Below are 26,913 nucleotides of genomic sequence, written 5' to 3' on the forward strand. Positions count from 1 at the left end.
GAGTTGATGTTCTATCCCAGCTTCTTCACAGAAGGAATTAAACCTTTGTGATGTATATTCAGTCCCATTGTCGGACCTCACCACTTGAATCTTACAGCCACTTTGATTCTCAACCCATCTTTTAAACTTTAGAAACACTCCAACTGCTTCATGAAATATATCCAACACATCCGAGTATAATCATCAATAAAGATAATGAAATACCTGCTACCATTTAGTGAGAGAGTTGGTTGAGGTCCACACAAATCAGTGTGGATGAGCTGTAGCTTCTCGGTTGCTTTCCAAACTGACTTCTTGAATGACAATCTTGTTTGCTTCCCTGTCAGACAAGTTCTGCAGTTTGTTTTCAGCTCCTCCAGAACCGGTACTCCTATTGCCATCTCATTTTTCTGCAGGTACTGCAACCCCTTCTGATGAAAATGCCCCAACCTCTTGTGCCATAACTCAGTGTCATTCACTTGACACTTGAAATCTATTTGCTCCTTCTCGAATGGTCTAATGAAAAGCTCTTGTGCTGCATCTTTATTTTGAACAACTCATTTCCACTGGAATCAGAAATGAGGCACTTCCCGTCTTCAAAGAATACTTTAAATCCCTTATCTACAAGTTGACCAACACTTAATAGGTTTCGATCAATCTCAGGAACAAACAACACTTCACTGATCAACTTGGTTCCAGCACAGCTCTCTATTGACATTGTGCCCTTCCCTTTCACTTCTAGATACTCACCATTTCCTATATTCACCCTTGACTTGAATGATTTGTCAAGGTCCTTGAACAACTCTTTGTCACTTGTCATATGATTGGTACACCCACTATCAACCAACCAACCATCACAATGATTGGCCGATTAGAAACAGGTAGCCACAAAGAGTTGATCTTCTTCTTGCTGTACTGCAGCATGTGCTCCTCCTTGTTGTTGAGTCTTGGCACCTTTACAAAACCGTTCAATGTGTCCCAATAAATTACACCTTCTACATTTCACATCTGGCCTTCTCCAGCATCTGAAGTGTGGATGGTTGTGCTTCCCGCAGTGCTTGCATGCACTACCAACATCCTTTGCAGCAGATTCTGAGCTACTGCTGCCACTCGCCTTCTTCTCTTTTCCACCTTCTCCCTACTGCATTCTAGCTTTCAGTGCCCCCTCAATGCTTCCTTCTTGCCTCATCAACCTCCTCAGCTCCTGTGCTTGTAAAGCACTAACAACTTCTATCACTTTGAGCTTGGAGAGGTCTTTAGTATTCTCTAAGGAAGTAATGGTTGCTTCATATCTCTCAGGTACTGAAACCAGAATCTTCTGAACCAATCTATTGTCAGATAGATCAGTTCCTAATGCTCTTACCTTGTTAGCAATCCCGATCAACTTGTCTGAGTACTCTTTGATGGGCTCAGAATCCTTCATCTGCATTCTCTCGAATTCCCTCACCAAGTTCAACACCTTCATGCCTTTAATCCTCTCATCACCTTCATACTCACTTTTGAGGAACTCCCAGATCTCCTTTGCTGACTTCAATGCCATAATTCTGTTGAATATGGCGGGAGACACAGCTGCATATAGGCAAGCTCGAGCCTTTGCCTTCCTGGTGACCCTCTCCTTGTGAGACTTGATCTGATGCATTGTTGGATTATCAGGAAGTGGAGCAATTTCATAATCTTGCTCAATTGCTTCCCAATAATCACAACCCTCCATGTAGGCTTGTATTCTAATTGCTCATGCTTGATAGTTTTCACCATCAAACACAGGTGGAGCCAGTGAAGAAAAGATTGTTTGATCCTAACTCCATTGGACAAAACTCTCACAGGTGTATCACTTAGTTTCTCTCGAAAAAATCTCACTAGTCCTTACTCACAAATCCCTTAAGAATTTAAAGCTCTGATACCACTGTTGATGTACTTATTGAGAGAGAAATAAGAAAGTGGGGGAAGTAATAATTTGATTCATTAGTGCTCCATATAAATACATACTATGATACTGAAAATAAACATAACTATCTCCACATAATTAGCTACTCAACTAACCCATAAGAATAGCAACTTAGACTTGACTACAACTAAAAAAGAAATATCAACAACTTCCTAAAAACTAGGTCTTTGACCAAACCAATTCAAAATTAACATTCAAACTTTGTATTTGTAGCTTTGAGTTAACTAACAAGGTCTCGTTCTTCTATTTTTTATTTAGGAGGGTTGAAAAACCCTCCGTACAAATAATGAAGAGATAAAGGAGAAAATGAGTCTCCTTGTCTTAGTCCTCTCTTGGGAATGAAGTTCTGGCTAGGCATCTCGTTGATCAAGGCCGGAAAGTGAACCAACTCTGTACATTCCACGATAATCTTTATGCAACAACTCTCGAAACCCAATTGTTCCACTATTTGTCTTAAGTACCTCCATTTGACCCTATCGTAGGCTTTGCTCATATCTAGCTTCATGGATACATCACCCTCTCTTCCAAATCTTTTGTTGTTAATTGCATGAATTTATTCGCAACCAATGAGAGCATTATAAGTGATGCTTCTTCTCAGAAGAAAGGTCGATTGAGTAGGAGAAATAACGCTACCAAGAATCTGTTTCATTCTTTGAGGTCTTTTTTATTTGGAATAAACACAATGTTAGTTTTATTAATAGGGCCCATGTGAGAATTATGGTTAAGAATGTTGAGGCAAATATTCACCGTATTATTGCCGACAATATCTCAATACTTTTGGAAAAATAGAGTCTGAACCCCATCAAGACCTTGGGCTTTAGTGGGATATGCATACTTTTGAGAGCAGCTTTGATTTCCTCCCTTGAGAAATCCTTGGCTAGTCAAAATTTTAGTCTATTGTAACTCGAGGCTATATAATGTTGGGATTTATACCCTAAAGTCTCGTAATTTATTAATAAAATAATTTGATTATTTTTATGCGCAATTAATATTATTCATTTTATGAAAATCCAAGGTTACTAGTGTAAACTTGAACAGTATATAGTTGACATGCGGAGGATTGTGTTCTAGTTGTAACCGAAAGTGTTTATAGTATACAGATAAGGTTGGGTGCCTTATCTTGGTAACACTATTGATACGGCCCACTTTGTAAAAGTAACAAATGATCTAATCTCAATAATTCATGTGGAGACATACGAGTGGGAGTATCATATAAAATGAGTTTGTATAAGACTGGACTACGATGTGTCTTGTATTTTCTAATAAGACTGTTATAGAAATTGCAAACATATCACTAGAATGATTATATGCTCGTTTAATCTTAATCCTGAGTGTGTTGTGAACTCCTGTCTATGCTAGTGTGTTCTTTGATTCACATGGGTGAGGGTAACCAGAGTGTTTGCCCAATAAGCCTACTATCTTGGGAACATATTCAATTGGGGAGCTAGGAGTATTTCTACACAAGATGGAATTCACAGCCACTTAATATTGAAAGTGCAAAGTGTGTACTTCTACTTATTGAGTGAGTATATAAGTGATTCCCTTATAGTGCTGGTTTGGGGCTTGGATAACATGGTACCCACCTTGTTAATACCTCAAGAAGAATAACCCTTGATGAGATCATGGAAGGCTATCCATTAGAGAAATAGTGGGACTTAAATAGCAAGAGACGGGACCAAGGGCAAAATGATAATTTCGTCCAATTGGGACCATGAATCACTTTGTGAACGATAATATGGGCTGTTATAATTATATCCGTGGACATAACTCATTTGCAGTGCATGAGGGGACAACCTTTGGTCTTTAGTGGAATCACCTTGGGTTAATAGTAAAGTTGGTCAATTAATAAGTTTAATTAATCAATTGTTGACCATTGGAGCTCAAAGCTATAGGTCCATAAGGTCCCACTGCTAGCTCGTTAAACTCTACAGCGAACAATAAGTTGGGAGAAAAAAATAAATAATGTCGATTATTTAATTAAATTAAAATGTTTAATTTGGTTTTTAATAATAATTAAATTTATTATTAATTTAATGGTATATGACTTGGTTGGTTTCATGGAAGGTCCATGGACCGAAACCCATCAAATGAGAATACAATAATTAAGAAAATTAAAAATAGTTTTTAATTTTTATAATTAATTAGAGAATTAATTAGACCATTAGGGTTTTTGCCCAAAGTCTATATTGAGAGACTTGTAGCAAAACTCTAAGGTATGAAAAAAAAGTAAGATCTCTCCCTCCCCAAGTAGCCATCAAAGAAGAATGTGTTCTTCCTTTTTCTCTCAAGAGGTGCCCACACATCGGTTCATTGTAGATCGAGGATAGCTGTGAAATTCTCGTGGAGTCCATCATATAGACTACAAAGATAAGAGATTGGATCCTTTTTGATTTTTTAAATTTTTTTTAATTAAAAGTTGCCATTGAGATCCGCTGTTCGATTTCTAGCGCCGGCTCCTGCAATGCCTGGCAGCCATATCTATTCCGGCTTCCAGCATATACTATCAATAGTTGCTTCAATCCCCAATGCAATCTCCACTTCATTGGGGATTGAAACGGAGAAAATATCTCCAAAACAATTTGTAACCACTATTTTAATGGCTTCGTCTTTGTCTTTCCACTGACCGTATTCATCCCTTATTCTAGAAATGCATTTAACTTCGTCATCTAGTTTGCACGTAAGTGGAAGCATTTGCCATTGTGACCCCCATATCATCTAATCTTCTCTAGATATTTGCTTCCAGTAAATCTCATCCTCATAAAAAAGACAAATTCGTTTTCAGCTGTGAATAAATCTTCATGCCAGCTAGGCACAATCTTTTCTCTAAGAACTTCAAGCTCATTTTCTTTCTGCTCAATTGCACCTCTCATAGATCATCTAACCTTGCTTTATTTCACTTTTAAGATTCTTGAGATAAGAGTCGATTTTTGCATGAAAATTGTGTACATCATCCCCTGACATAGATTTCCGAGAATCACTAATCAGACTTTTACACTCTGAAAACTTTTTCCAAGCTTCCTCAAAATTTACCAATCTCTGTTTTCAGTAAATTTAACCGTGATTCTTCTGAAAATCCCACTTTGCTAAAATCGGCCTATGATCCGTAGCTAATAATTCCATATGATTCACTTTAAAGAAGATGATGCATTTATTTAACATACCCAAATTTATAAGAAATCTATCAAGCCTTACCCAAGTAAGATTGTTGGTGAACTGCACGTTGAACCATCTGAAATGGTCATTATGTTACGTCAATTAAATTATAGGAGTTAATCAAATCACGTAAAGCTTGCATTTGACTAGAATTTATATGACTTTCTCCTTCTTTTTCGTCTTAGAAGTAATTTGTTTTCACTATTACTTCAGACCATAAGCTTCCACGAATCCATTATGCACTTTTCACTAAGATTGCCATAAAAACCTATGAATCTCCCATCGCACTTAATATTCTTGACAATGGCATCAATATGACCCACCGAGAAAGACTAGATGTTAACATTTGTGTCTCTATTCCACAGTAGCATGAGACCTCCACTCTTTCCTCTACTCGACATATTAACACTGTTTGAGCTAGAAACTGATGAGCTCGGATACGACTTAGATCGGTACGTTCAGGACGAACTACCTCCAACGGTCCCGCCCCTTCCCTGAACACTCTTGAGACCTGCAAAACAAAGTTAGCAGTCCGACGAGCAAGTTAGTTCTGGTCCAAGCTAACTTGCCGAGTCTACTCAGGATTGCGTACCTTGCATTTAAGGCTAGGGCTTCTATTTATAGAAACTGGGCCCGACAGGGATTCTGACACACCCTAAAATCGCGGCGTGTTGTCGGGTACGGAAGAGACATTGTTACGGACTTTGTACTAGGTCGGCTCGACAATGTAGGTCCTACCCTGACTGCCGATCTGGACATTTTGGAGTCAATTTCTACATTCCCTCCGCGTGTTCAATCAATCTCACCTTTTCGATCATGACACGTGACAGGTCGGGATTCGCATCTAACATTGGCCCCCACTTCTGCGTGGCGGAGATCGGCTTGGCGAAGTCCTTCGAGCTAACTCGAAGATGGGCCGAATACACCCGTGCATGTGTGACGTCATAGATGCGTCAGCCCTAGCTTCTACTTCGAGAACCCAAACGTCGTCATGGGGATCGCGTGGCGTGGACAAATCCTGTCCGTTGATCCTTCCTCGATCAGACGGCTCTCGCGCTTCCCGGCTGTCTTATAAAAGGTGGGGTTTTTGTTTTCACTTTTCACTTTTTCACTTTCGAGTTTTCGTGTACCTTGGCCATTTCCAAGTCAGGTACTCTCTCCTACTTTCTTTAGCTAGTTTCTTCCCATTCAGGTCTGACAATAAGTAGCTCGTTTAGTGAGTCGTCGTCTGAGTAGTCCAGCTCGTCGAGTAGCCAATACTGTAGGGGGGCCTAACCCACCCCCAACCCCAGGGAAACCTCGTGCCGAGGGTAGCTCGGTACTCCCCAACGTAACATCCACCTCAGGAAACCCTAACCCTGGTCCAGTGGCCAAGCTACCTCCCTCAACCTGCTGGGTAGGTAGATTAGCCGAGCTTCGCAAGATCTATTTGATCCCCAACTCCATAGAGCTTAGGGTGCCCAACGTCGGCAAATGTCTTGACGACCCTCCCCCAGGCTTCGTCAGCTTGTATCCCCAGATGTTCAGTAGGGGGGTTAGACTTCGTCTTCATCCCTTCATCCAAAGGTTCCTTAACGCAGTCAACCTCGCCCCAGCTCAGCTCTCCCCTAATGGGTTGTCTACCGTGCTCGGAGCCTACGTTTTGTGGTGGGTCCTCCGAGATGAGGATGAGGACAGGCTCACAGTAGATCAGCTCTTAGCGACCCACACCGTCAAAGCCTCCAACGAGGGAGACGTGATAAGCGCCAAGGTTGCTCGGGTTTACAAAGCTAGAGGTCCTTCTAGGATCCTTGCAAACATTCACAAAAAACGACTAACTTACCGAATGATTCCAACCAAGAGTAAGGTTAGAAGATGAATGACTCTTAGATCGGACTTAGAATCTACGATAGACACTCCTAGATCCTAAGACGACTCACTCCAGAATTAGCTTGATCGAGACTAATCCAATGAATCGGTTTAACATCAAACCTAAAGCAAGATTTGAAAGAAGCAACACCAAAAGTGTTAAGGAACAAAAGTTCTTGAATTTCAATATGTTTTAATCTTAAGTTATCCATAACAAGAGCATTACAAGCCTTTAAATAGGCCAAATGGTCGTTCAACATAAGAACACCAAAAGTTTTTCAAAATACTACTTAATGCAAATTGTAGAAAATAAGACATGTAAATTAAAACTTGATTGCACATCATTCTAGACACTTAAATGCGGATCAGAAAACGTAGTCATGCTTCAAATGGTCTTATCTATGTGCTGTAGGAGGCGCTTCACATTTGGATATGGTTTGACAACTTTTGACTTCACAAACTCCAAAGAGGTGCAATCTGCAAAGGCACCTGTTCACGAATCTACATACTTTTTTTGTCCTCCGTGCCATCTCTCAAAATAGACAACTTTTCCCGTGCCATCTTTGCTCCATTCTCTTCTTGACTCATTGAAGTAACATTATGAATAAATTCGGGCTCAAAACTCTTTGTTGGTTCTTGTGCATTAACAAGCTTTTGAAGGTGCAGTGTGAAAGCCTCTTGAATCTTCCTTGCCTTTCTTGTAATAATTGCTCCTTTGATATATGTAATTGGTCACAAATGGATTCGTATCATCCCCCCTTTCTTTAAAAGGATTTGTCCTCAAATCAAGGTTTTCATTTCCTTCATCAAAACGAATCAAGTTAGTCCAATGATAAGCCTTAACAACTTGTTCCTTACCTTGTGAGTTGTATATTGGAGCTTGAAGATTTATGATTTTCTTCGTTGGACATGTCACTTCTTTCTTCTTGAAAATTTCTGTGGCCCTTTCTTGTTTGCCTTCTTTGAGTTAACACCACTTTTTGACTTCCTTGAAGTGCAATCTTGAAGTCTTCATGTAATATCATCCTTCTTAGTCTTCTTATGTTTGGACTTGGACAAATTCTTCGTTCCTTCCAAAAGTGCTTCCAAACCCAATCACTTGGTTTGTTGAAATTGTGCTCGGATTTATTTTTCCTCCACTTGGTACTTTGCATTTGCATTCTCCAACATAACATTCTGCTTTCTCGACCATGGAATTCTTTATACAAATTCTTGGATAAGTAGTTTTCCACAATGCCTTTCACCTTAGGTTTCTTATGTCCATGGTTATCTACACAATAAGGAAGCAAGTTAGTATCTTTAAAATCAAGATATATTTTATACTTACCTTGTAAGACAATCTCAAGATCATGAGAAGATGATAGGATAACTCTTCTTGGCTCCTTTATAGCTTCCTTTGTTTCTTGTATTCGATCATGCTTGAATTGAAAAGTTGGAACTTCCTGCAAAAATCTTAGAAAAGTAGAAAGACTAGGATAAAATATGTGAGCTTGATAGTAAGGGTCCTTATGCAACAATGCTATAAGATTTGACTTATATTGACAAATGGATTGGATCTTGCTATTTTCCTCTTCTTTCTCCTTCGAATTTCTTTCTCTTAACTCTTCTCTTTCTCTCTTTTCTTTGAACTCACTTTTATCAAAATCAGAATCTTTGCGATCTTGTTCAATAAATTCATCAACATGTGCTTTAGAATCTTCCTCAAATTTTGCATCATATTTCTCACAAGCATCATTTGAATCAACAACACCATTTCTTATCACCATGACTTCTTTATTGACACATTCTTTGCTCATGTGTCCAAACCCTTTGCACTTCCAACATGTAAGAGAATTAGTCTTCTCCCTTACCTCCTTCGGAACTTCATTGTTTTTGGCATTGGAGCTCTCGGCCTTCACTCTTTTAACATCACCAAACTTCCCTTTTGGTTGCATGAATCCATTCCATTTTGAATGCTCCTCTTCTTTCCTCAATTGATCTTCAATTTTGATAGCATGGTGATACATATCTTCCAAGTAAGGTGGTGGATTTCTATCAATATGATGAACAATTTCCAGATTCAAACCTCCAAGGAATCTAGACATGGTTTCTTCTTCTCTTCTTCTCGAATGTGTGCTTTTTCCATTAAAATCACCATCTCTTGATAATACTCATCAACACTTTTGTTCCCTGCCTCAAAGCTTGCAGTTTAGTTTTCAAATCATTTTTATAATGTTTGGGAGCATACCTCATTCTCATGGCTTCTTTGAGTTTTTCCCAAGTTTCTATTTGATCCTCATCTTTCCTTCTTTTCTCGGATTTGAGATGTTGATACCATTCATTAGCATGATTAATGAATTCGGCAATGACAAGTCTCATCTTCTTATTTTCACTATATGTAGAGCAATGAAATACACGTTCTATCTTCCTTTCCCATCGCAAGTAAGCATCGGGGTCCGCCGTTCCACTAAATGGTGGAATTTTGAGTTTAGCTCCGCCATCCCTATTTTCATTTAATCTTTCCAATCTTATAGGTTGCATGACGTTGTCAAAGTTATTTCGTCTTCTTCCTCTCCCATTTCTTCTTCCTCCAACTTGTCTTTCTTGTTCAGTAAGGTCAAACGCATCATCTTCTTGTAAGGCTCGTTCTTCTCTTTGTTGTTGCGCTCTCCTTTCTTGTCTATCTTCCATCATCATTTCCATCATTCCTTGAATTGCTTGAAGAATCACCATGTTAGGATCTTGCGGTACTTGTGGTACTCCATCCTGTGCCATTTTGTTAGAAACAATAATAATGATAATAAGTTCCTTACCACTCTTCTCACCAAGATTTCACTCAAGGACACTCGTGTTTATCACTCAAGGGTAGGCTTTTGGTACTAGGTCAAAGATGTAAGGGTTGGCTTAAATTTTGGTGCAATCTTGCTTAAAGCTTGATATAACTAATTCAATGATCAACTCTCACAAACTAAGACTACAGAAACTCAATCTTAGGATAAACAACTTGATAATTTAAACAAAACACAACATAATGAAAAGACCCTTTCGTGTGCCTCGGATCTTCGAATGCTTTTTTTTTTCTACGGTTTTCTTTCTTTTTGCTACTGTTTTTGTTTCTTTTTACTACTGTTTTTCCTTTCTTTTGCTTCTGTTTTTTTTTTCCTTTTTTTTTCTTTTGCTTCTAATTTTTTTTTTCTTTGCTAATGATCCGAGAGCAAAATACAAGAATTTCAAGACAAGTTATGTCTTGTTACACTTTGTAAGAAACTACTTTCGAAAAAGGAAAATAACAGAAAAATAAAATTAAATAAAGTAAAGATATTTCACCTCTAGAACCGGCCAAAGGATGTCGACCAATGCTCTGATACCAAATGATAAGCGCCAAGGTTGCTCGGGTTTACAAAGCTAGAGGTCCTTCTAGGATCCTTGCAAACATTCACAAAAACGACTAACTTACCGAATGATTCCAACCAAGAGTAAGGTTAGAAGATGAATCACTCTTAGATCGGACTTAGAATCTACGATAGACACTCCTAGATCCTAAGACGATTCACTCCAGAATTAGCTTGATCGAGACTAATCCAATGAATCGGTTTAACATCAAACCTAAAGCAAGATTTGAAAGAAGCAACACCAAAAGTGTTAAGGAACAAAAGTTCTTGAATTTCAATATGTTTTAATCTTAAGTTATCCATAACAAGAGCATTACAAGCCTTTAAATAGGCCAAATGGTCGTTCAACATAAGAACACCAAAAGTTTTTCAAAATACTACTTAATGCAAATTGTAGAAAATAAGACATGCAAATTAAAACTTGATTGCACATCATTCTAGACACTTAAATGCGGATCAGAAAACGTAGTCATGCTTCAAATGGTCTTATCTATGTGCTGTAGGAGGCGCTTCACATTTGGATATGGTTTGACAACTTTTGACTTCACAAACTCCAAAGAGGTGCAATCTGCAAAGGCACCTGTTCACGAATCTACACACTTTTTTTGTCGTCCGTGCCATCTCTCAAAATAGACAACTTTTCCCGTGCCATCTTTGCTCCATTCTCTTCTTGACTCATTGAAGTAACATTATGAATAAATTCGGGCTCAAAACTCTTTGTTGGTTCTTGTGCATTAACAAGCTTTTGAAGGTGCAGTGTGAAAGCCTCTTGAATCTTCCTTGCCTTTCTTGTAATAATTGCTCCTTTGATATATGTAATTGGTCACAAATGGATTCGTATCAAGAGGGTCGGCACTACCTCTCAGCTCGGCGGAACGTAGGTCAGTTGATTAGGAACCCCTCTTCTAACAAAAATTGGAAGGAGTGTTGGTTCCTCGTCTCTGGCGAGTGGCTTCTGAGGGACGGAGGGGGTGAGCCGACCTGCCAAGTCCCAGTAGAATTCGGAGATGTAGGTGAATGTCTTAGGTGCGAGCTGGGGTCGTTTTTTTTTCCTTTTTGCCTTAACTTGAGTAACTTCGTTGCTGATGTTATCTTGTTTTGCAGCTCTGCCATCCCCCGTTCCGAGGATTAACAACAAGTCCTGGGAGATCATCAAGCGAGCCCAGGGTCGGAGATTGAAGTACGCGCTGTGGGGTGAAGCACTAGTCTCAAACTCCCACCTCTTCTCCAGCGGTCTCAGTCCTCACGACCAAGCGGACGAATTAAGAAGCTACCCAGACCTTGGCAACGCAGCTCGCAAAAACGTAAAGCTCCCGAAGGTAACTACTCCTTGACTCCTCAGCTCGGTCGATTGCAACCTCTTGTCTAACCTCGTCCTTTTTGCAGAAATGGCCTCCAAATTCCTCGCGCTTAGTAGTACGAAGCGGCAGCGGGCCTCGGTCCCGTCTGCTCTGCCAGCACCTCCTCAAGCTCGTCATCGTACGAGCAGTGCCGACGTCCCGGCTCCCGGGATGGCGAACTTAGCCAAACTCCAGGCCCTTCAGGCTCAGCCTCTGCAAACCATCGTCAGTGGCGAGGAGTCGGCTACTCCACTGCAGCGAAGGAAAAGGGTGAGGGAGACACTCCCCTCCGAGGAGGTCAACTCCAAATCTCTGCCTCCTCCCATCATGGTTGACTCGGAGGATGGGTCTCAGCTGGGTCGGCGGCATTGCTACGAGCTTCCACTGCCATTCAAGCTCGCCTTCTCTCGCCTCAACATCCACGAGGCGGCAACGAATGTGAGATCCTCCAGCTCCTGCCGTGTGGAGCGAGCTGTTCAGGCGCCTGAGGACCTTGTGGAGGCGGTGAGGAAGATCATAGCTCTGGCTGTAGAGGTAAGCTCGTGCCTACCCTTCCTTTCTTCTTTTTCTTTATCTCTTTTGATCTAACCCCTGGTCTTTACAGCTGCACTACCATGCCTACCTCTCGGCGTCGATGATGAGCCTAGAGCTCGGAGGGCGAGACCTGAAAGAGAAGGAGACGAATGCCTCCTACGAGCGACGGATCGCCGAGCTCGAGGCCGAGGTTGTCCGGGCCCGAGCTGAGAATGAAGCGGAGGCAGACAGGTCGCAAGCCCTAATCGCCCAAGCTCGTACTGACCTGAAAAACGCTCGGGGTCGAGCCAAGACTGCGGAGAAGGGCTGCTGGAACGAGGCTCGACAGAATTTGGCGAGCTGGGCCTACTTGGAGAAGAAAATCAAAGAATTCCCCGAGTTTGACGGCCTAGCTCGCGACATGGCGAACAAAGGCTTCTACTATGCTGTCAACAAGCTCGACCCGCTTGCTCGGAGGATGCCATCGCCGCTGTCGAGCAAGAATACGAGTCCATATGGGTGGAGCGGCCTACCGAGGGCGGTGAAGAGGCTGAGGCTGCTGGTGCCGAGGCGGGGTCCAGCAAGCCTGCCGACCCCCCTCATAAGTAGATCGCCTCGGCCTTCTGTTGTTTCTTGCTTTCTCTCTCTTTTTTAACCAAATCTGTACTGAGCCGAGGCATATATACCTCGGCTATTCATTAAACTTTATCCTAATGAAATGACGTTGTTTTGTTTAGATCCGAGTAATTCTTTCCGAGGTCCCTATACTTAAAGAAATTTAATTAAACTTTAATTATACCTCGACTCTTCATCAAGCTTTAAATTCAATGAAAACAAACTTCGTTCAAACTCGAGTTGTTCTCTCCGAGGTCCCTACACTTGGAGAAATTTAATTAAACTTCAATTTTAGTTTTGGTCTCGTTGTTTTAGTTTCTCGGGTCTTCATAATTTCTTACCTACACAACGACTTACGAGCCGAACAATTCCGCTCGGCGGTGTGTGTTGGGGATAACCAGGTTCCTACGAGCTGACCATTGCTTCGCGTGTTTGTAGAAATATAACATATCGTAGGTCGTTTAGCATAGGTCATACCACGTAGACTTCCTTGGCCCCCATTTGACGTAGCTCGGTAGTGGTAACCACTTTAACGAATAAAGTCAAATTTTGCACAAGTCATTGGAGATCGGCTTTCATTAATGAATGAAATTTTACACGTCGGATTACACACATTTCATTGATAATAAACTCGCAAATGCTCAACATTCCATGGGTGAGGGAGTTGTCTCCCGTTTAGGTCGGACAGCAAATACGCTCCAGGTCGGAGTGTTTTTAAGACTCGGTACGGACCTTCCCAGTTCGGTTCGAGTGCTCTGACATGATGCATTATCTTCTTGAGGACGAGGTCGCCAGGCTTAAACGTTCTGACTTTTACTCTGGCGCTGTAGTACCGAGCCATACAGTTCTGGTATTCTGCTAGCCGAAGCTGGGAGTGAGATCTTTTCTCCTCGAAGAGGTCAAGATTCACGAGTAGAGCTTCACTGTTGGCCTGCTCGTCGAAATTCTTAACTCGGGGCGTTGGCATGCCAACTTCCGCAGGGACAACAGCCTCCGACCCGAAGGCTAGGCCGTATGGCGTCTCACCAATAGATCGGCGGGGTGTAGTTCGGTAAGACCACAATACCTCTGGTAACTCTTCTGCCCACCGACCTTTCAGAGATTCCAGCCTCGTCTTCAGACCACGCTTGATGATCTTGTTGATGGCTTCAACTTGCCCATTAGACTGCGGATGGGCAGGCGACGAGCTGAGGTGACGTATGCCGAGCTATTGACAGAATTGATTAAACCGGGCACCGTCAAACTGCTTTCCATTGTCAGTAATGATGGCGTTCGGTATACCAAACTGACATATTATGCTCTTCCATACAAAGCTGACGACCTTTGCCTCGGTAATAGACGTCAGAGGTTCCGCTTCCACCCACTTGGTGAAGTAATCTACAGCTACTATGGCGAACTTCAACTGCCCTTTCCCCATCGGTAGTGGGCCGATCAGATCTATCCCCCACTGAGCGAAAGGCCAAGGGCTTGAGATCAACGTCAGCATCTCCGGGGGTTGTCTGAGGATGCTCGCGAAGCGTTGGCATTTGTCACATTTTTTGGCGAACTTCTTGGTGTCGCGTTCAATCGTCGGCCAATAGTAGCCCTAGCGGACGACCTTCGCGGTCATGGACCGAGCTCCTCCATGGTTTCCGCAAACCCCTTCGTGAATCTCACGGATAACATACCTCGCCTCCTCTAGGTCGAGGCACCTCAGTAATGGTAGGGAATATTCCCTCTTAAAGAGCTTGCCTTCTTGCATCAAGTAGTGAGCAGCTTGGCGTCGGAGCTTTCTGGCCTGGCTCGGATCAGCAGGGACTGAGCCACTGACCAGGAAGTTCTTAATCGGATCCACCCATATAGGCTGAGCTGACTGGATCTCCATTACCTCAGGCTGGTCGATGGACGACTCAGCGAGTATTTCAACTGGAACTGTTCTCGGTAAGTCAGTCTCGTATGCCGAGGCTAGGCGAGCCAGTGCATCGGCGTTGGAGTTTTCAGACCTCGGCACCTGTCAAATCACATAGTCCTTGAACTGGGCGAGGAGCACTCGGGCTTTGGCCAAATACCTCTCCATAAGAGCTTCCTTCACTTGGTACTCCTTGGTAACCTGATTGACGATCAGCTGGGAATCGCTGAGAATCAGGAGTCGCTTTACTCCCATCCCCCTAGCGACCTTCAGTCCATTTATCAATGCCTCGTACTCGGCTTCGTTGTTGGAAGCTCGGAAGCTAAACCGGAGTGCGTACTTGAACCGAAGACCACCGGGGCCGAGGAGCAACAGACCTGCCCCACAACCTTTCTCATTGGATGAACCATCCACGTAGAGTGTCCATTGGTCACGGACATCGCTTCCTTGGCTGGGTGGGGTCAGCTCAGCAACAAAGTCTGCGGCTGCCTGACCCTTCAATGTTGTTCTCGACTCGAAGGCGATGTCATGCTCACTGAGCTCTAGTGCCCACTTCATCAGTCGACCCGACGTTTCGGGCTTGTAGAAAATCTACCTCAAGGGGAAGTTTGTCGGAACGATTATCTTATGTGCCTGGAAGTATGGTCGTAGGCGTCGGGCCGAGGTTATCAAGGCTAGGGCCAGCTTCTCAACATAGGGGTAACGAGCCTCGACCTCGATAACCGATTTGCTTGTGTAGTAAACAGGGCTCTGCCGCTCTTCCGCCTTCGTGATAAGTACTGAGCTCACTGCATTTTCCGACACTGCTAGGTACAGGTAGAGTACATCACCAGGTAGCGGCTTTGACAACAAAGGAGCCGAGCTGAGGTACTGCTTCAACTTCCGAAGTGCGGCTTCGCAATCGTCGGTCCATTCGAACCGACCCTTTTTCCTTAGTGTTTGGAATAAAGGGTGGCACTTGTCAGTCGAACGAGATACGAAGCGACTCAAGGTTGCCAATCGACCGTTTAACCTCTGCAGCTGCTTAATATTCCTCGGTGCCTCCATCTCGAGGACTGCTTTTATCTTGTCCGGATTTGCTTCAATTCCGCGTTCGTGGACCATGAACCCGAGGAACTTTCCTGACGAGATCCCAAAGGCGCATTTGCTCGGGTTGAGCTTCATCTGATACTTTCGAAGCACGCTGAAGGCTTCTGCCAGGTCGGCTAAGTGGGAGCTCGTCTGCTTACTTTTTACCAACATGTCATCTACATATATCTCCATGTTGCGTCCGATTTGTTTGGCTAACATCATGTTGACCATCCGCTGGTAGGTCGCCCCGACATTCTTCAGACCGAAAGGCATGACGTTGTAGCAATACAGCCCTTGATCGGTAACAGAGGCGGTATGCTCTTGGTCAGGCGCATGCATCCGAATCTGATTGTACCCGGAGTAGGCATCCATGAAGGAGAGGAATTCATGCCCGGTCGTTGCGTCGACGAGCTGATTTATCCGAGGTAGGGGAAAACTATCTTTCGGGCACGCCTAATTGAGGCTCGTAAAGTCAATACAGACGCGCCATTTGCCGTTGGACTTTTTAACTAAAACTACATTAGATAGCCACGCGGGGTAATGAACTTCTCTTATGAATTTAGCTCGTAGAACTGCTCGACTTCTTTACAAATTACATTACTTCGCTCGGCGTCGACAGGCCGACGCTTTTGCCTCACAGGCCTATAGCTAGGATCTACTCGGGTCTATGCCCGGCATGTCGTCATGAGACCATGCGAACACGTCAGCATTTGCCTTTAGAAAATCGGCGAGCTTTTCTTTTACCTCGGCCCCCAATCTACTGCCGATGCTGACCTGCTTTTCTGGCCCCAGCAGGGGTATAAGTTCTAGCTCTTCAGCTGGGGTTCCACGGCTCAGCTCTGATTCCTCGGCACATGGCTTGGGCGCGCTTGTGACCACCGCACAAGTGGTTGTTCCCTTCATCGCGGCGGCGTAGCATTCCCTGGACGTTTTTTGCTCAGCTCGGACTGTTGCAATTCTAGCCAAGGTGGGGTACTTCAAGACCTGGTGATAAGTGGATGGAACTGCCCTGAGATCGTGAATCAAGGGCCGACCAATTATGGTGTTGTACGCAGAGCTCCGGTCTATCACAACAAATTCTGCAACCTTAGTTACTTGCTGGTCTCCCTCGCCGATAGTAACAGGAAGCGAGACACATCCTTCCGCGCTGACTGACTCTCTTGCAAAATCGACCAAAGGCGTCAGGCTGAGCTTCAAATGCTTCATCTCCCACCCCAGGGCCGTGTAGGTCGAGAACGATAAGATGTTAGCCGACGCTCCTCCGTCGACAAGGACTCTTCTCACCTTCATGTGATCTATGAGTGGGGCGATTACTAGGGTGTCGTTATGGGGCATGGGTACTCCCTCGCTGTCTTGGTCGTCGAACAGGATCGGTATCACAGGCTCCTTGGGGTACGAGGTACAGACCTCGTGTGCTGCTTCCCGAGCCAGAGCTTTCCTCTTCTGCCCCGACTGTCCCCCATGGATGGTATTTATAACGGTGGGCCGATCTTCCTTTCGCCTCGGCAGTGGTGACTTCTCTCGCTTCTCCTCTCGAGCCGACCCCTCAGGTTCCGCCGTTCCACTCCCGTCGACGTATTTTTTCAGATAACCCCTTCGGATCAAATCCTCGACCTGCTCCTTTAGGTGGAAACAGCGTGAAATGTCGTGGTCATGATCCTTGTGGAATCGGCAGTAAAGTCGCTTGTCTCGTTTCCCTAGAGGTCGGCGGAGCTTTTCTGGGGCTGCGAAAAGCACCTCCAGGTTGGTATCTTCAGCCGCCGCGTAGATCTCTGCGATTGAGGCGTTCAGCGGAGTGAACTTGTCAAACTTCGGCCCTCGTCTGTCTGAAGGGGCTTTCTCGTCGCGGCGGCCTCTACCCTGGTTGTCGTTGGCCCGCCGAGACGAGCCCCAACCATGGCTGCGTTGCTTCTTGGGAGGAGGGGACTTTCGGTCCCGATCTTTACCGCGGTTGTTTCGCCGGGCTCTGATTACGCTTGTTTACATGCGTAAAAAGAAGGTTTTAGATGCTGTTTTTACAATGTTTCAGCTTTGTTTCGGATTTTTCTCGATCGTTTGAGTTCCAATTCATGCAAAATTCATATATTATGGTTTGTGGTTGGCTTATATTGTATTTATGACATTTTAGGACCATTTGGGAGTGCAAATTAATCAAAAGAAGCGAAAAGACGAAAAAACACCTCAGGAGGCGCCAGGCGCCTGGGAAGCCTGCAGAAAACAGTTTTTCTTCCAACTTTGCCCTTAATGAAACGCGTCTTCCAATGCGTTTTGGTGGTTCCAACCGATGCATACGTGTAGAAGAAGTGTTCCACTATCAGTTTGAGCACGATTTGGTCAGTCAAAAGAGTTGGAAATGGATGATTCACCATCGTTTTAGGACCTACCTAACCAATTCTGCACAGCTATAAATTCCAGCAACTTCTCCACCAAAATCATCAAGCCTTGCTTCCTTCTCTTGATCATTTTTAGTGTTTCTTTGTTGCTTTCTAAGTACTTTTGAGTTGCTTTCATTAGTTGCTTTTCGTTTTTAAATCCCGAGCACTTTACATTCTTTTATTGAGCTTTGTTTTGTTTCCATTTGTACTTAGTCATTTTCTACTTATTCAAATATATAAAAATCCAGCACTTTGCTTATCTTCCCTTTGACTTTACTTTATTTTTAGTTAAGAGAGTTGTGTTTTTGGAGGAAAGAGCACGTGACACTCCCCCCTTGCTTGAAAGAGAAGGGCGAAGCTCTCAATCCCGATAAAAACTCTCCGATAGTTAACTTTTGTTTTTCACACATGCATTCCACATTCAACCATTTTACTTGCTGTATTTTCTTCAATATGTATTTCTAAATTCCCGTCTCTAGCCCGGTTATGGATAGTTAGCCTTTTATGTCTAAAAAGGTTTGCTAAGAAGTAGTGTTTTTACTTTCCATTCATTGCTCAACATGTTTTCCTAAAAAGTTAGGATTTAGAGAAGGCCACTGTAAGTCTTAACAAGTCAATACTGAAAAGGTTGCTTATTTGCATTGTTGAGTGGTTAAACCGAGGAGAGGAGCGCCTTAGACATAAGGGTTCCGCTTAAGTAGCCTAGACATAGGACCTTAACCCGAGGTTGCGACTATTTCCATCCTAAAACTAAGATATCTCTCATAATAGACATATTAGGGAATGTCTTAGGATTTTGAACTTGCTTAGACATAAGTAAAGTGAGAAGCGTAGTCGTTAGTTTCTAAAGTAAAATGCATATTATCCTTAGCATGTCCTTGATTCTTTGTTGGCTAACTTGAAGTAATTCGGGCTAGGTTTTATTATTATAAGTCCAAATCCCAAATCCAAACCATTATTTGTGACCACTTCCCATTTTACAAGAATCACTCATTCCAACATTCACTATTCTTTAAAACTTTAGAGTTTGGAAATTGTTTAGAAGTCCTTGAGGATCGATACTTGGATACTCCGTCCATTTTATATTACTCTGACAGGTGTGCGCTTGCATCTATATAATTGTTACCACGCTTAGCGCGTGTGTTCAGCATAAACGCCCAGTCAGGCTCCATTGGCCTTCCACAAATCCAAGCCATCAATGTACTGGCGAGCTCTAGCGAGCATCTCGTTCAAGGAGGCCGGCAATCGGCTTCCGAACTCTATCATCAAGTTCCTGTCGTTCAAACCCGTGGTGAAGTACATCATGGCGATGTCATCGGTGCAACTTACCACTCTATCTCGGCGTCTCTTCACCTCAGCCCTGATGGGCGTTGGAGCTATTGAAAGATGCCAAGGGAGTTCGAATCGATCGGATCCTCGGGTGTCGGTCTTCGACCCGGTTGTCTTGCTGAGGGTGGTCACGTACCTGTGCTCCCAGGGCACTGCCTGTCCCCACCCGTTGTGGCTTTCGCGAGGGTGCTCCAGCTCGGGCCTCCCTGCGAGGTCGAAACTGATACTCCGTTCTTTGGGTCGGATGCATCGGTCCCTTTCCTCGAATGGGATCCTTGGAGACGGAAGAGTCGGACACCTCGCTGCCTCTCTCGACCGCCTCGAGCCTCGCCTTGACTTCCGCGAGCTCGGCGATCATGTTGCCTACCATGACGGGGTCCACGCCTGCCTCGGCACTTGCCCAGAGCGCGCACCTATGTTTCCCCAACCGCGGAGGCGAGGAGCACGGGGCGGCAACCCGTTCCTCTGAGGTTGTAGTGGCGGAAACTGATCTGAGGCGAGGTGGAAGTCTCAAACTGCTACTGGATCGGATGTGGCCGGCCGACCTCCATTCTCCTTGACCACCCCCGCCTGGGGTCGTTGTTTGATGACGGGAGTTCCGGCTACCTCAGAGTATGTGAGTCGAGGTTGGGCACGAGAAGTGGCAGCATCCCTCACCGGAGAGCGGATTAGTGAAAGTTGAGTCGTGACTGCTGGGAGCGGGTTTGGGCCATTGGCTCAGGTCGCAAAAGGTGAGATTGACTTCTAGATGTGTCGTCCCCACAGACGGCGCCAAATGTTTGAGCTAGAAACTGATGAGCTTGGATACGACTTAGATTGGTACGTTCAGAACGAACTACCTCCAACGGTCCCGCCCCTTCCCTGAACACTCTTGAGACCTGCAAAACAAAATTAGCACTCCGACGAGCAAGTTAGTTCTGGTCCGAGCTAACTTGCCGAGTCTACTCAGGATTGCGTACCTTGCATTTAAGGCTAGGGTTTCTATTTATAGAAACTGGGCCCGACAGGGATTCTGACACACCCTAAAATCGCGGCGTGTTGTCGAGTACGGAAGAGACATTATTACGGACTTTGTACTAGGTCGGCTCGGCAATGTAGGTCCTACCCTGACTGCCAATCTGGACATTTTGGAGTCAATTTCTACATTCCCTCCGCGTGTTCAATCAATCTCACCTTTTCGATCATGACACGTGGCAGGTCGGGATTCGCATCCAACAAACACAATGCTAAAAATTGAGTTCGATCTTCACTCTAACCTCTAAACTATAGTCTCCTTTTGTTTTCCATCAATAACAATAAAGGGGGGATATTGATGCGCACTAGATTGGGCTACACTCATAATGTTTTAGGGTTCCCCGAACCCTGAAAATTTCAACTTAAGCTTTTTATTGTGTTCGGCGGGGTTGCTCTGCAGCGTCCATCGATAATTCAATTTTCTTCTCACGTTTGGTAATGAACGACTTCTTCCTTTCTCCTTCGTCAAATTCTTGTGGATTGCTGCATTTTTCCTTGGAAAATCTATCAAAGATTCCCGTAATTGTGTAATGCCAACTTGGTCCCTATCCTTATCTTTTTTCTTCTCCATGTTTTACTCCCTTTGTGTTGCTCAATCAAGACTGTTTATTCCCTAACTTCTGGAAAAGCCACCTGGGTATGAAACAAGGGGCTCATTTCTTGTATTCTCCTAGTATTACTGTTCGCCTCTATTTTCCCTTCATTTGATATTGTATTATTAGCTGGGCTTTCCATTTCTATTTGGATAATAATCCATCCATACCCACTTGCAGGCTTTCTATGTGATCTCCTCCGAGGGTAATAGAAAAATTCCTTTTATTATACCCTTCTTTATCAATTCCCATTTGATTACTTCCTTTGTAATGCCCCATATTTTTGGTAAAATTTTTTATATGCATGAAAATGGATAATTTTAATATTTTTTAATTGGTCATAAGAACATTTTATTAATTAAATCAGTAATACACAAAACAGAGATTTAGTTTTAAAATAATTAAATATCTATTAAGATATTTCCAAATCAAAAAGAAAAAAGGAGATAAATTCTTTTTTTAATGTGAATTTGAATTTAAATATAGTGATATTCAAATTAAGTTTACAGTTTCTATAAATAGAACTCTTAAACCAAATCTAGATTGTAGGAATTCTTCAAAATATTTTATTTTGGATTGTTACTAAGTAAGTGGCTTTTGATTAAGAAAAAAAAAGTAAGTGGCTCTACTTTGAGAATGACTCCGGGCTAGGTTGGAAAATTGTATGATATTTTATTCTATATTGTTTATTTCTCTAGAATGTGTATCTTATGAATTGTTGTATGTTTTCATGTTGCATATCATGACAAAAATCATGTTTATTTTATGGGACCTAATGTATATTTGTATGACCACGAAAATGTTTTTATGAAAATTTTTTATTTTATTTGAAAAATGTGTGGTAATTACCCTCATTTTAAAGTAAACAGGGACATGGACGTTTTGACGGGTGCCATGAGTTTTGCTTCTGTATTTGTTTTCACTATTCCAATTGTTTGTTAAAGTTATTTATTTTATTATTATGTTTTATGTACATTTTTATGGGATCACCAATAAAGATTTTAATTATTTTGTAAAGTTATTTTATGAAAGTGTAATTTACTATTTATTATTTTTTTAAAGGAGATTTGTAATGGGTAGCATATAAGTTTTCTATATTTAACAAAATAGAATGTTTTTTCTATATTTTCAGATATAAAATTTTTTTGAAAATCATGATTTGTTTTTATTAAACAACGTTCGACTTGCATGTGGAATTCCTAGAAGAGTCTCGAACGTCATTTTGTCATCAGTGGAGAAGCATGCGTGATACAGATACTCCTCTATGCGAATGTTCTGGCTTTCAAAAGACGGTTTCCTTTATCCTGTTGCAGAAATATGCTGTGAAAATCTATGTATTTCACTGCATGTAAAAAAGTATCATGGTGAAGGTAAGGTAACGTTGTGATTCTTGCTCACCTGTCACAACTCTCGTTCTTTTTTAAGCCTACAGAACCAGGAGCCGATTGCTCTTAAGGAGAAACCGATGGCTTCTACGACAGCTTCGCTTCCTCGTCGCTTCTTTTCTTTATGGGTTCGATTCCGGTGCTTGCGTTCTCATGCCCGGAACCCTCGCGATTGATTGGGAAAAAGCATTCGCTAGACGGCCAAAGATTGAATGAAATGTTGGCATGGGGTTTCGGCAATTTCAATTCCATTTTCAGTCCTTTTCAATTGGGTAAACCACCTTTCTCTTTTTTGAATAGTTTCTTGTAGTATAAAAGCTTTCCGTTGCAGCACCAGTTAAGGTGAAGGTTGTGCCGCTTGTTCAAAAGATTCCAAACTATTCCTATTTGTCGGGACGACGAGAACGAGAAGAAGGATCAAAACATCGAAAGCTAAAATTTTCAATATTTTCAAATTACCCTTTTCAGTTATCACTTCGTTATTATATATCAAATATATATCACATATATATCAGGAGTATATCTGACAACATTAGTATATTATAAGTAAATCAATAGTATATCAGAAGTCAATCAGTTCTCTATATCAGTTGTATAATAGTAAATCACTATTTTACCTGCTTTAACCCTTTGTCTTGTATTTTTTTTTTATCAAAACAAATTAATAAGTATTGGCATGCATGGAAAATGAGAAAAAAATTTGATACTTACTGAAAATGAGAAAGAAAACTTGAAAGGAACGTGCATGTGAATGTTAATGGTGATTTTTGAAATTACTATGAATGAGAAATCAATTAGAATTTAGAGGTAAATAGAAACTTAGGGTTTTTCTGTCTATCAATAATATATCAGTGATATATCAAGTATACATCGTATACATATATCAATAATACAATTAAGTTTTATTTAAAGTTTTAAAGATCAAAATGAAATCAGCAACAATGTCATTCTTAAAAGGTTTAAATGTAACAACCGAAAAAATATATAAATATATATATATTTAAATTATTATTTTTTTAGTTGTTTTCTTTTATTTTCTCAAAGATAAACCTTTTTATTTTAGAAATTATTTTTAAAAGATAATTTGTTCTTAGAATTTAAAAAATAAAAAGAAAGAGTTTTATTAAATCTTTTTCTTTTTATTATCGTTTTTAAATAAGGATTCATTAAGGTTTGTTATAAAAGCCCTTAAACCCTAGGTTTTATTTTCTTAAATTGTTAGACCTAGTTTTCTCTTCAAGAGAAAAAGAAAAGGAAAGAAGAATAATTTTGGTATTTTCTCTCAAAGATCGTTAAGTTTTTTATTGCTCATTGTTTTAGTTTTATTCTTCTTAATCTGTAGTTCTTTAATTCAGTTTATTGGGAGAATTTTTGAGATCTTTGTTTTTATAATAAAGTATTTTAAGGACTTTTTACCCTAAAAATTTTCCAGAATTTTTGGTTTGAATCTTTTTATTTATGAGACTGTTTTTGGGCTATTTTTAGACTCTTTTTGCATAAAAAGTTTAACTATTTGTATCCTATAAATTATAGTTTGTTGTTATGATTTTTACATGAAAAATTATAAGTTTTTACCAAGTTTTAAAGGTTTTCTATACAGTTTTCAGATCTGATTTTTCTATAAAAATCAGTAAATTGTTAATTGTTTTATGGAAAATTCTTGGAAGTTTTATTTTATAAAACATAAAATTTTCCAGATTTAAAATCCTCAAATTTTCAATTGTTTAGAAGGTTTTTAAGTTGGTTTTATTGAGAAAATTTTTGTAAATTTAGTTCGTATTGATTTATATCGATTCTTCTAATTTTAAAGTTTGTTATTGTTGAATTTAGAGGCTTTTTAACCTAGTTTTCAGATCTGCTTTTGTAGCCCAAAATCCATACTTTCCTAATTGTTTTTGCATAAAAAAGTGTTTTGAATGGGAAAATTGGGTAGATAAGATTCGGGTTAGTAATTGGTTGAATTTTAAATCTCTGGATAGGATTTAAGGATTGATTTTAGATATTGATTTTTTCTAGGCCTCTAAGTTAACAACTACCAAGGAAGAAGTTAATTAGATTCGTAGGATTTCTGAAGAGGTAAGTGATTTACCGTATCCCTTCGAAAAGTGTTGTAAGTAATTTGTCATATCCCTTCGAAAAAGTGTGGTAAGTAATTTGTCATATCCCTTCGAAAAAGTGTTGTAAGTAATTTGTCATATTCCTTTGAAAAAGTGTTGTAAGTTATTTACCGTATCCCTTAGAAAACTGTTGTAAGTAATTTGTCATATCCCTTCGAAAAAGTATTGTAAGTAATTTACCGTATCCCTTTGAAAAGTGTTGTAAGTGATTTGTCATATTTCAAAAACTAAAATGTATTTTGGATTTGATAGGAAGATTTGAAATTGATATCTTGCATATAAAATTGAAGTTTTATTATGGATTTGAAAACTAATTTGACAATTGAAATTATGTTTATTTGCAAAGTATTTGAAGTATTCTTAAATGATTTGATAAAGTTTTGTTTAAATTTATTTAAAGGTTTGAAATTGATACTTTGTTTATTTGTGAAATATTTGAAATCATGTTTTGGAGGATTGATAAAGTTTGTTTTAAATTATTTCAATGTTTTGAATTAATTTAATATTGAAAGTAAGTATTTGTTTTGCATTTTATTTGAAAGATATTTTGATTGATTTCATAGGACTATCCGGATATGCCATGATTTTGTTTTGAGAAACGTTTTGCTTATTTGGGGTAGTAGCCTAATTTGGAATTGATGGATTTCTGTTCTGGCTTATTTGTGGGAAGACACTTTTGTGGTTTGACATTTTTTGGGAATGAAGATTCATGTGTGTGTTATTCACTTTGTTCCTTGGGAATGATTGATTTCTATTCTGGCTTAAGTAACATTGTTCTGGTCAATATTATTTCGACAACTCTGTTCTGGTCGATATTATTTTGACAATTCTGTTCTGGTCGATATTAATTCGACAATTCTAATAGAAGCTTCTGATTGATTGGTGTTACCGACGGGTAACCACATATGTTCTGTTGGCTACCCAAATAATGCAACCTTCCACTCTGATATTGAAAGTATGAATGAATGTAAGATTGTTTTGAACGTTTGAATGATTTAGTTATTCAAAAGTTTGAAAGTTGTACCAAATGTTTTAGAAGAAATTTTGAAAGTTTTGAAAGAATGAAAGTTTGTTTTGATTGACTGGAAATTTTATCTTATTTGAAGATTTTGTTTGTGAAAATCTAGTTTGTTTTGAAAGTTTTGAAAATTGTATTAAATATCTTAAAAGACTTTAAAAGTTTTGATCTGTTCGTATTTTTGTTTACGAATGTTTTGAAAGGAAAATGAATTTCAAAATTCGATATGGAAATTGTTTATTGAGTATTTTTGTATTCATCTTTGTTTTCTTAAATTTTTTTCAGATGAAGGATTGAATGATCGTTCTGGTAGAAGGTGAAGTTTAGCATACTGGCATGAGTTTGAAAGTCATCTTCCTATTTAGTTAAGTTAATTTAGAAAAATTCTGTAAAGAAATTGTTTCCGCTGAATAATTTTAGTTCTTAAGGTTTCTTGAAAGTTACGTTTCCGCATTTTGTTAGAATGACCGTATTAGAAAATACAGGTTGTTACATTAAATATCATTATTGGGTATCAACATCAACATCAAATCAGCAGCAAAGTCCTTCAACCAAAAACTTAAAGGTTTAAATATCAAAACAAACCAGTAGCATCAACCAAAAGTAGACTAACAATGTCATTGTTAAAATTCTATAAAAGAAGAAGCATAAGTTCCAACAGTTTAGAAAAGCATAAGTTTCATTCTTATATAATCTTTAGGTAAAAGCTTGTGATATCAATCTTTGTTCTTAGTGATTGTCGTGTCTTCGGAGATAATATGTTTGAAGCTTTTCATTTTTCCATAGGCAACACTTTTGGCGTTGGTTTATGTTGTCTTTTGGGACGAACGACATCAACATTTTCGACGATATTTTTTTATTTCAGTTTTCGTGTTTGTACCATTGCTTTTATCTAAAAGAAAATTTTATTTGATATATTAGTAGTATATCAGAAAACATATATTAGAGGTAATATGTTCAAAATAATTGGTAGCTATCATAGTTATATCAGAAGTAAATCAATTTCATATCATATGTATATCAAACATATATCACATATATATCAAGAGTATATATGTCAATCATAGTTATATCAGAAGTAAATCAATTTCATATCATATGTATATCAAACATATATCACATATATATCAGGAGTATATCTGTTAATCATAGTTATATCATACGTAAATCAATAGTATATCAGTTCTATATTAGTTATAGTAGTATATATCATAATTATATCAGAAGTAAATCAATTTCATATCAGATATATATGAAACATATATCACATTATATCAGGAGTATATCTATCAATCATAGTTATATCATAAGTAAATCAATAATATATCAGAAGTCAATCAATTCTATGTCACCTATAGT

General features: G+C 40.4%; 3 protein-coding genes across 3 annotated transcripts; all 3 read right to left on the reverse strand.

The window, feature by feature from the left end:
• Window positions 1-472: 472 nt before the first annotated feature.
• LOC148209687 (uncharacterized) lies at window positions 473-799 on the reverse strand. The gene has a single exon (XM_088126949.1). The coding sequence runs from the start codon at window positions 797-799 to the stop codon at window positions 473-475; it is 327 nt and encodes a 108-aa protein (XP_087983075.1).
• A 318-nt stretch (window positions 800-1,117) lies between these two features.
• LOC148209688 (uncharacterized) lies at window positions 1,118-1,690 on the reverse strand. The gene has a single exon (XM_088126950.1). The coding sequence runs from the start codon at window positions 1,688-1,690 to the stop codon at window positions 1,118-1,120; it is 573 nt and encodes a 190-aa protein (XP_087983076.1).
• Window positions 1,691-14,349: 12,659 nt separating this feature from the next.
• Window positions 14,350-15,210, reverse strand: LOC148209689 (uncharacterized). Its single transcript, XM_088126951.1, has 2 exons — window positions 14,854-15,210; window positions 14,350-14,754 (listed from the first exon to the last, which is right to left on the reverse strand). Exons 1-2 carry the CDS (start codon window positions 15,208-15,210, stop codon window positions 14,350-14,352), a joined length of 762 nt encoding a protein of 253 aa, XP_087983077.1.
• Between the last annotated feature and the right edge of the window lie 11,703 nt (window positions 15,211-26,913).

This window comes from Momordica charantia (genome assembly GCF_013281855.1).
Source record: "Momordica charantia cultivar OHB3-1 chromosome 8 unlocalized genomic scaffold, Mcharantia_2.0 BLBB01000008.1, whole genome shotgun sequence".
NCBI classification, from domain to species: domain Eukaryota; kingdom Viridiplantae; phylum Streptophyta; class Magnoliopsida; order Cucurbitales; family Cucurbitaceae; genus Momordica; species Momordica charantia.

Excerpts from the sequence above, each read along its gene's own strand:
- LOC148209687 (XM_088126949.1), bottom strand. The coding sequence starts at position 799 with ATGACAAGTGACAAAGAGTTGTTCAAGGACCTTGACAAATCATTCAAG.
- LOC148209688 (XM_088126950.1), bottom strand. The coding sequence starts at position 1,690 with ATGGAGGGTTGTGATTATTGGGAAGCAATTGAGCAAGATTATGAAATT.
- LOC148209689 (XM_088126951.1), bottom strand. The coding sequence starts at position 15,210 with ATGAAGTGGGCACTAGAGCTCAGTGAGCATGACATCGCCTTCGAGTCG. Across the intron at positions 14,755-14,853 it reads CCCAGCTGATCGTCAATCAG|GTGCCGAGGTCTGAAAACTC; the intron begins GTTACCAAGGAG and ends GTGATTTGACAG.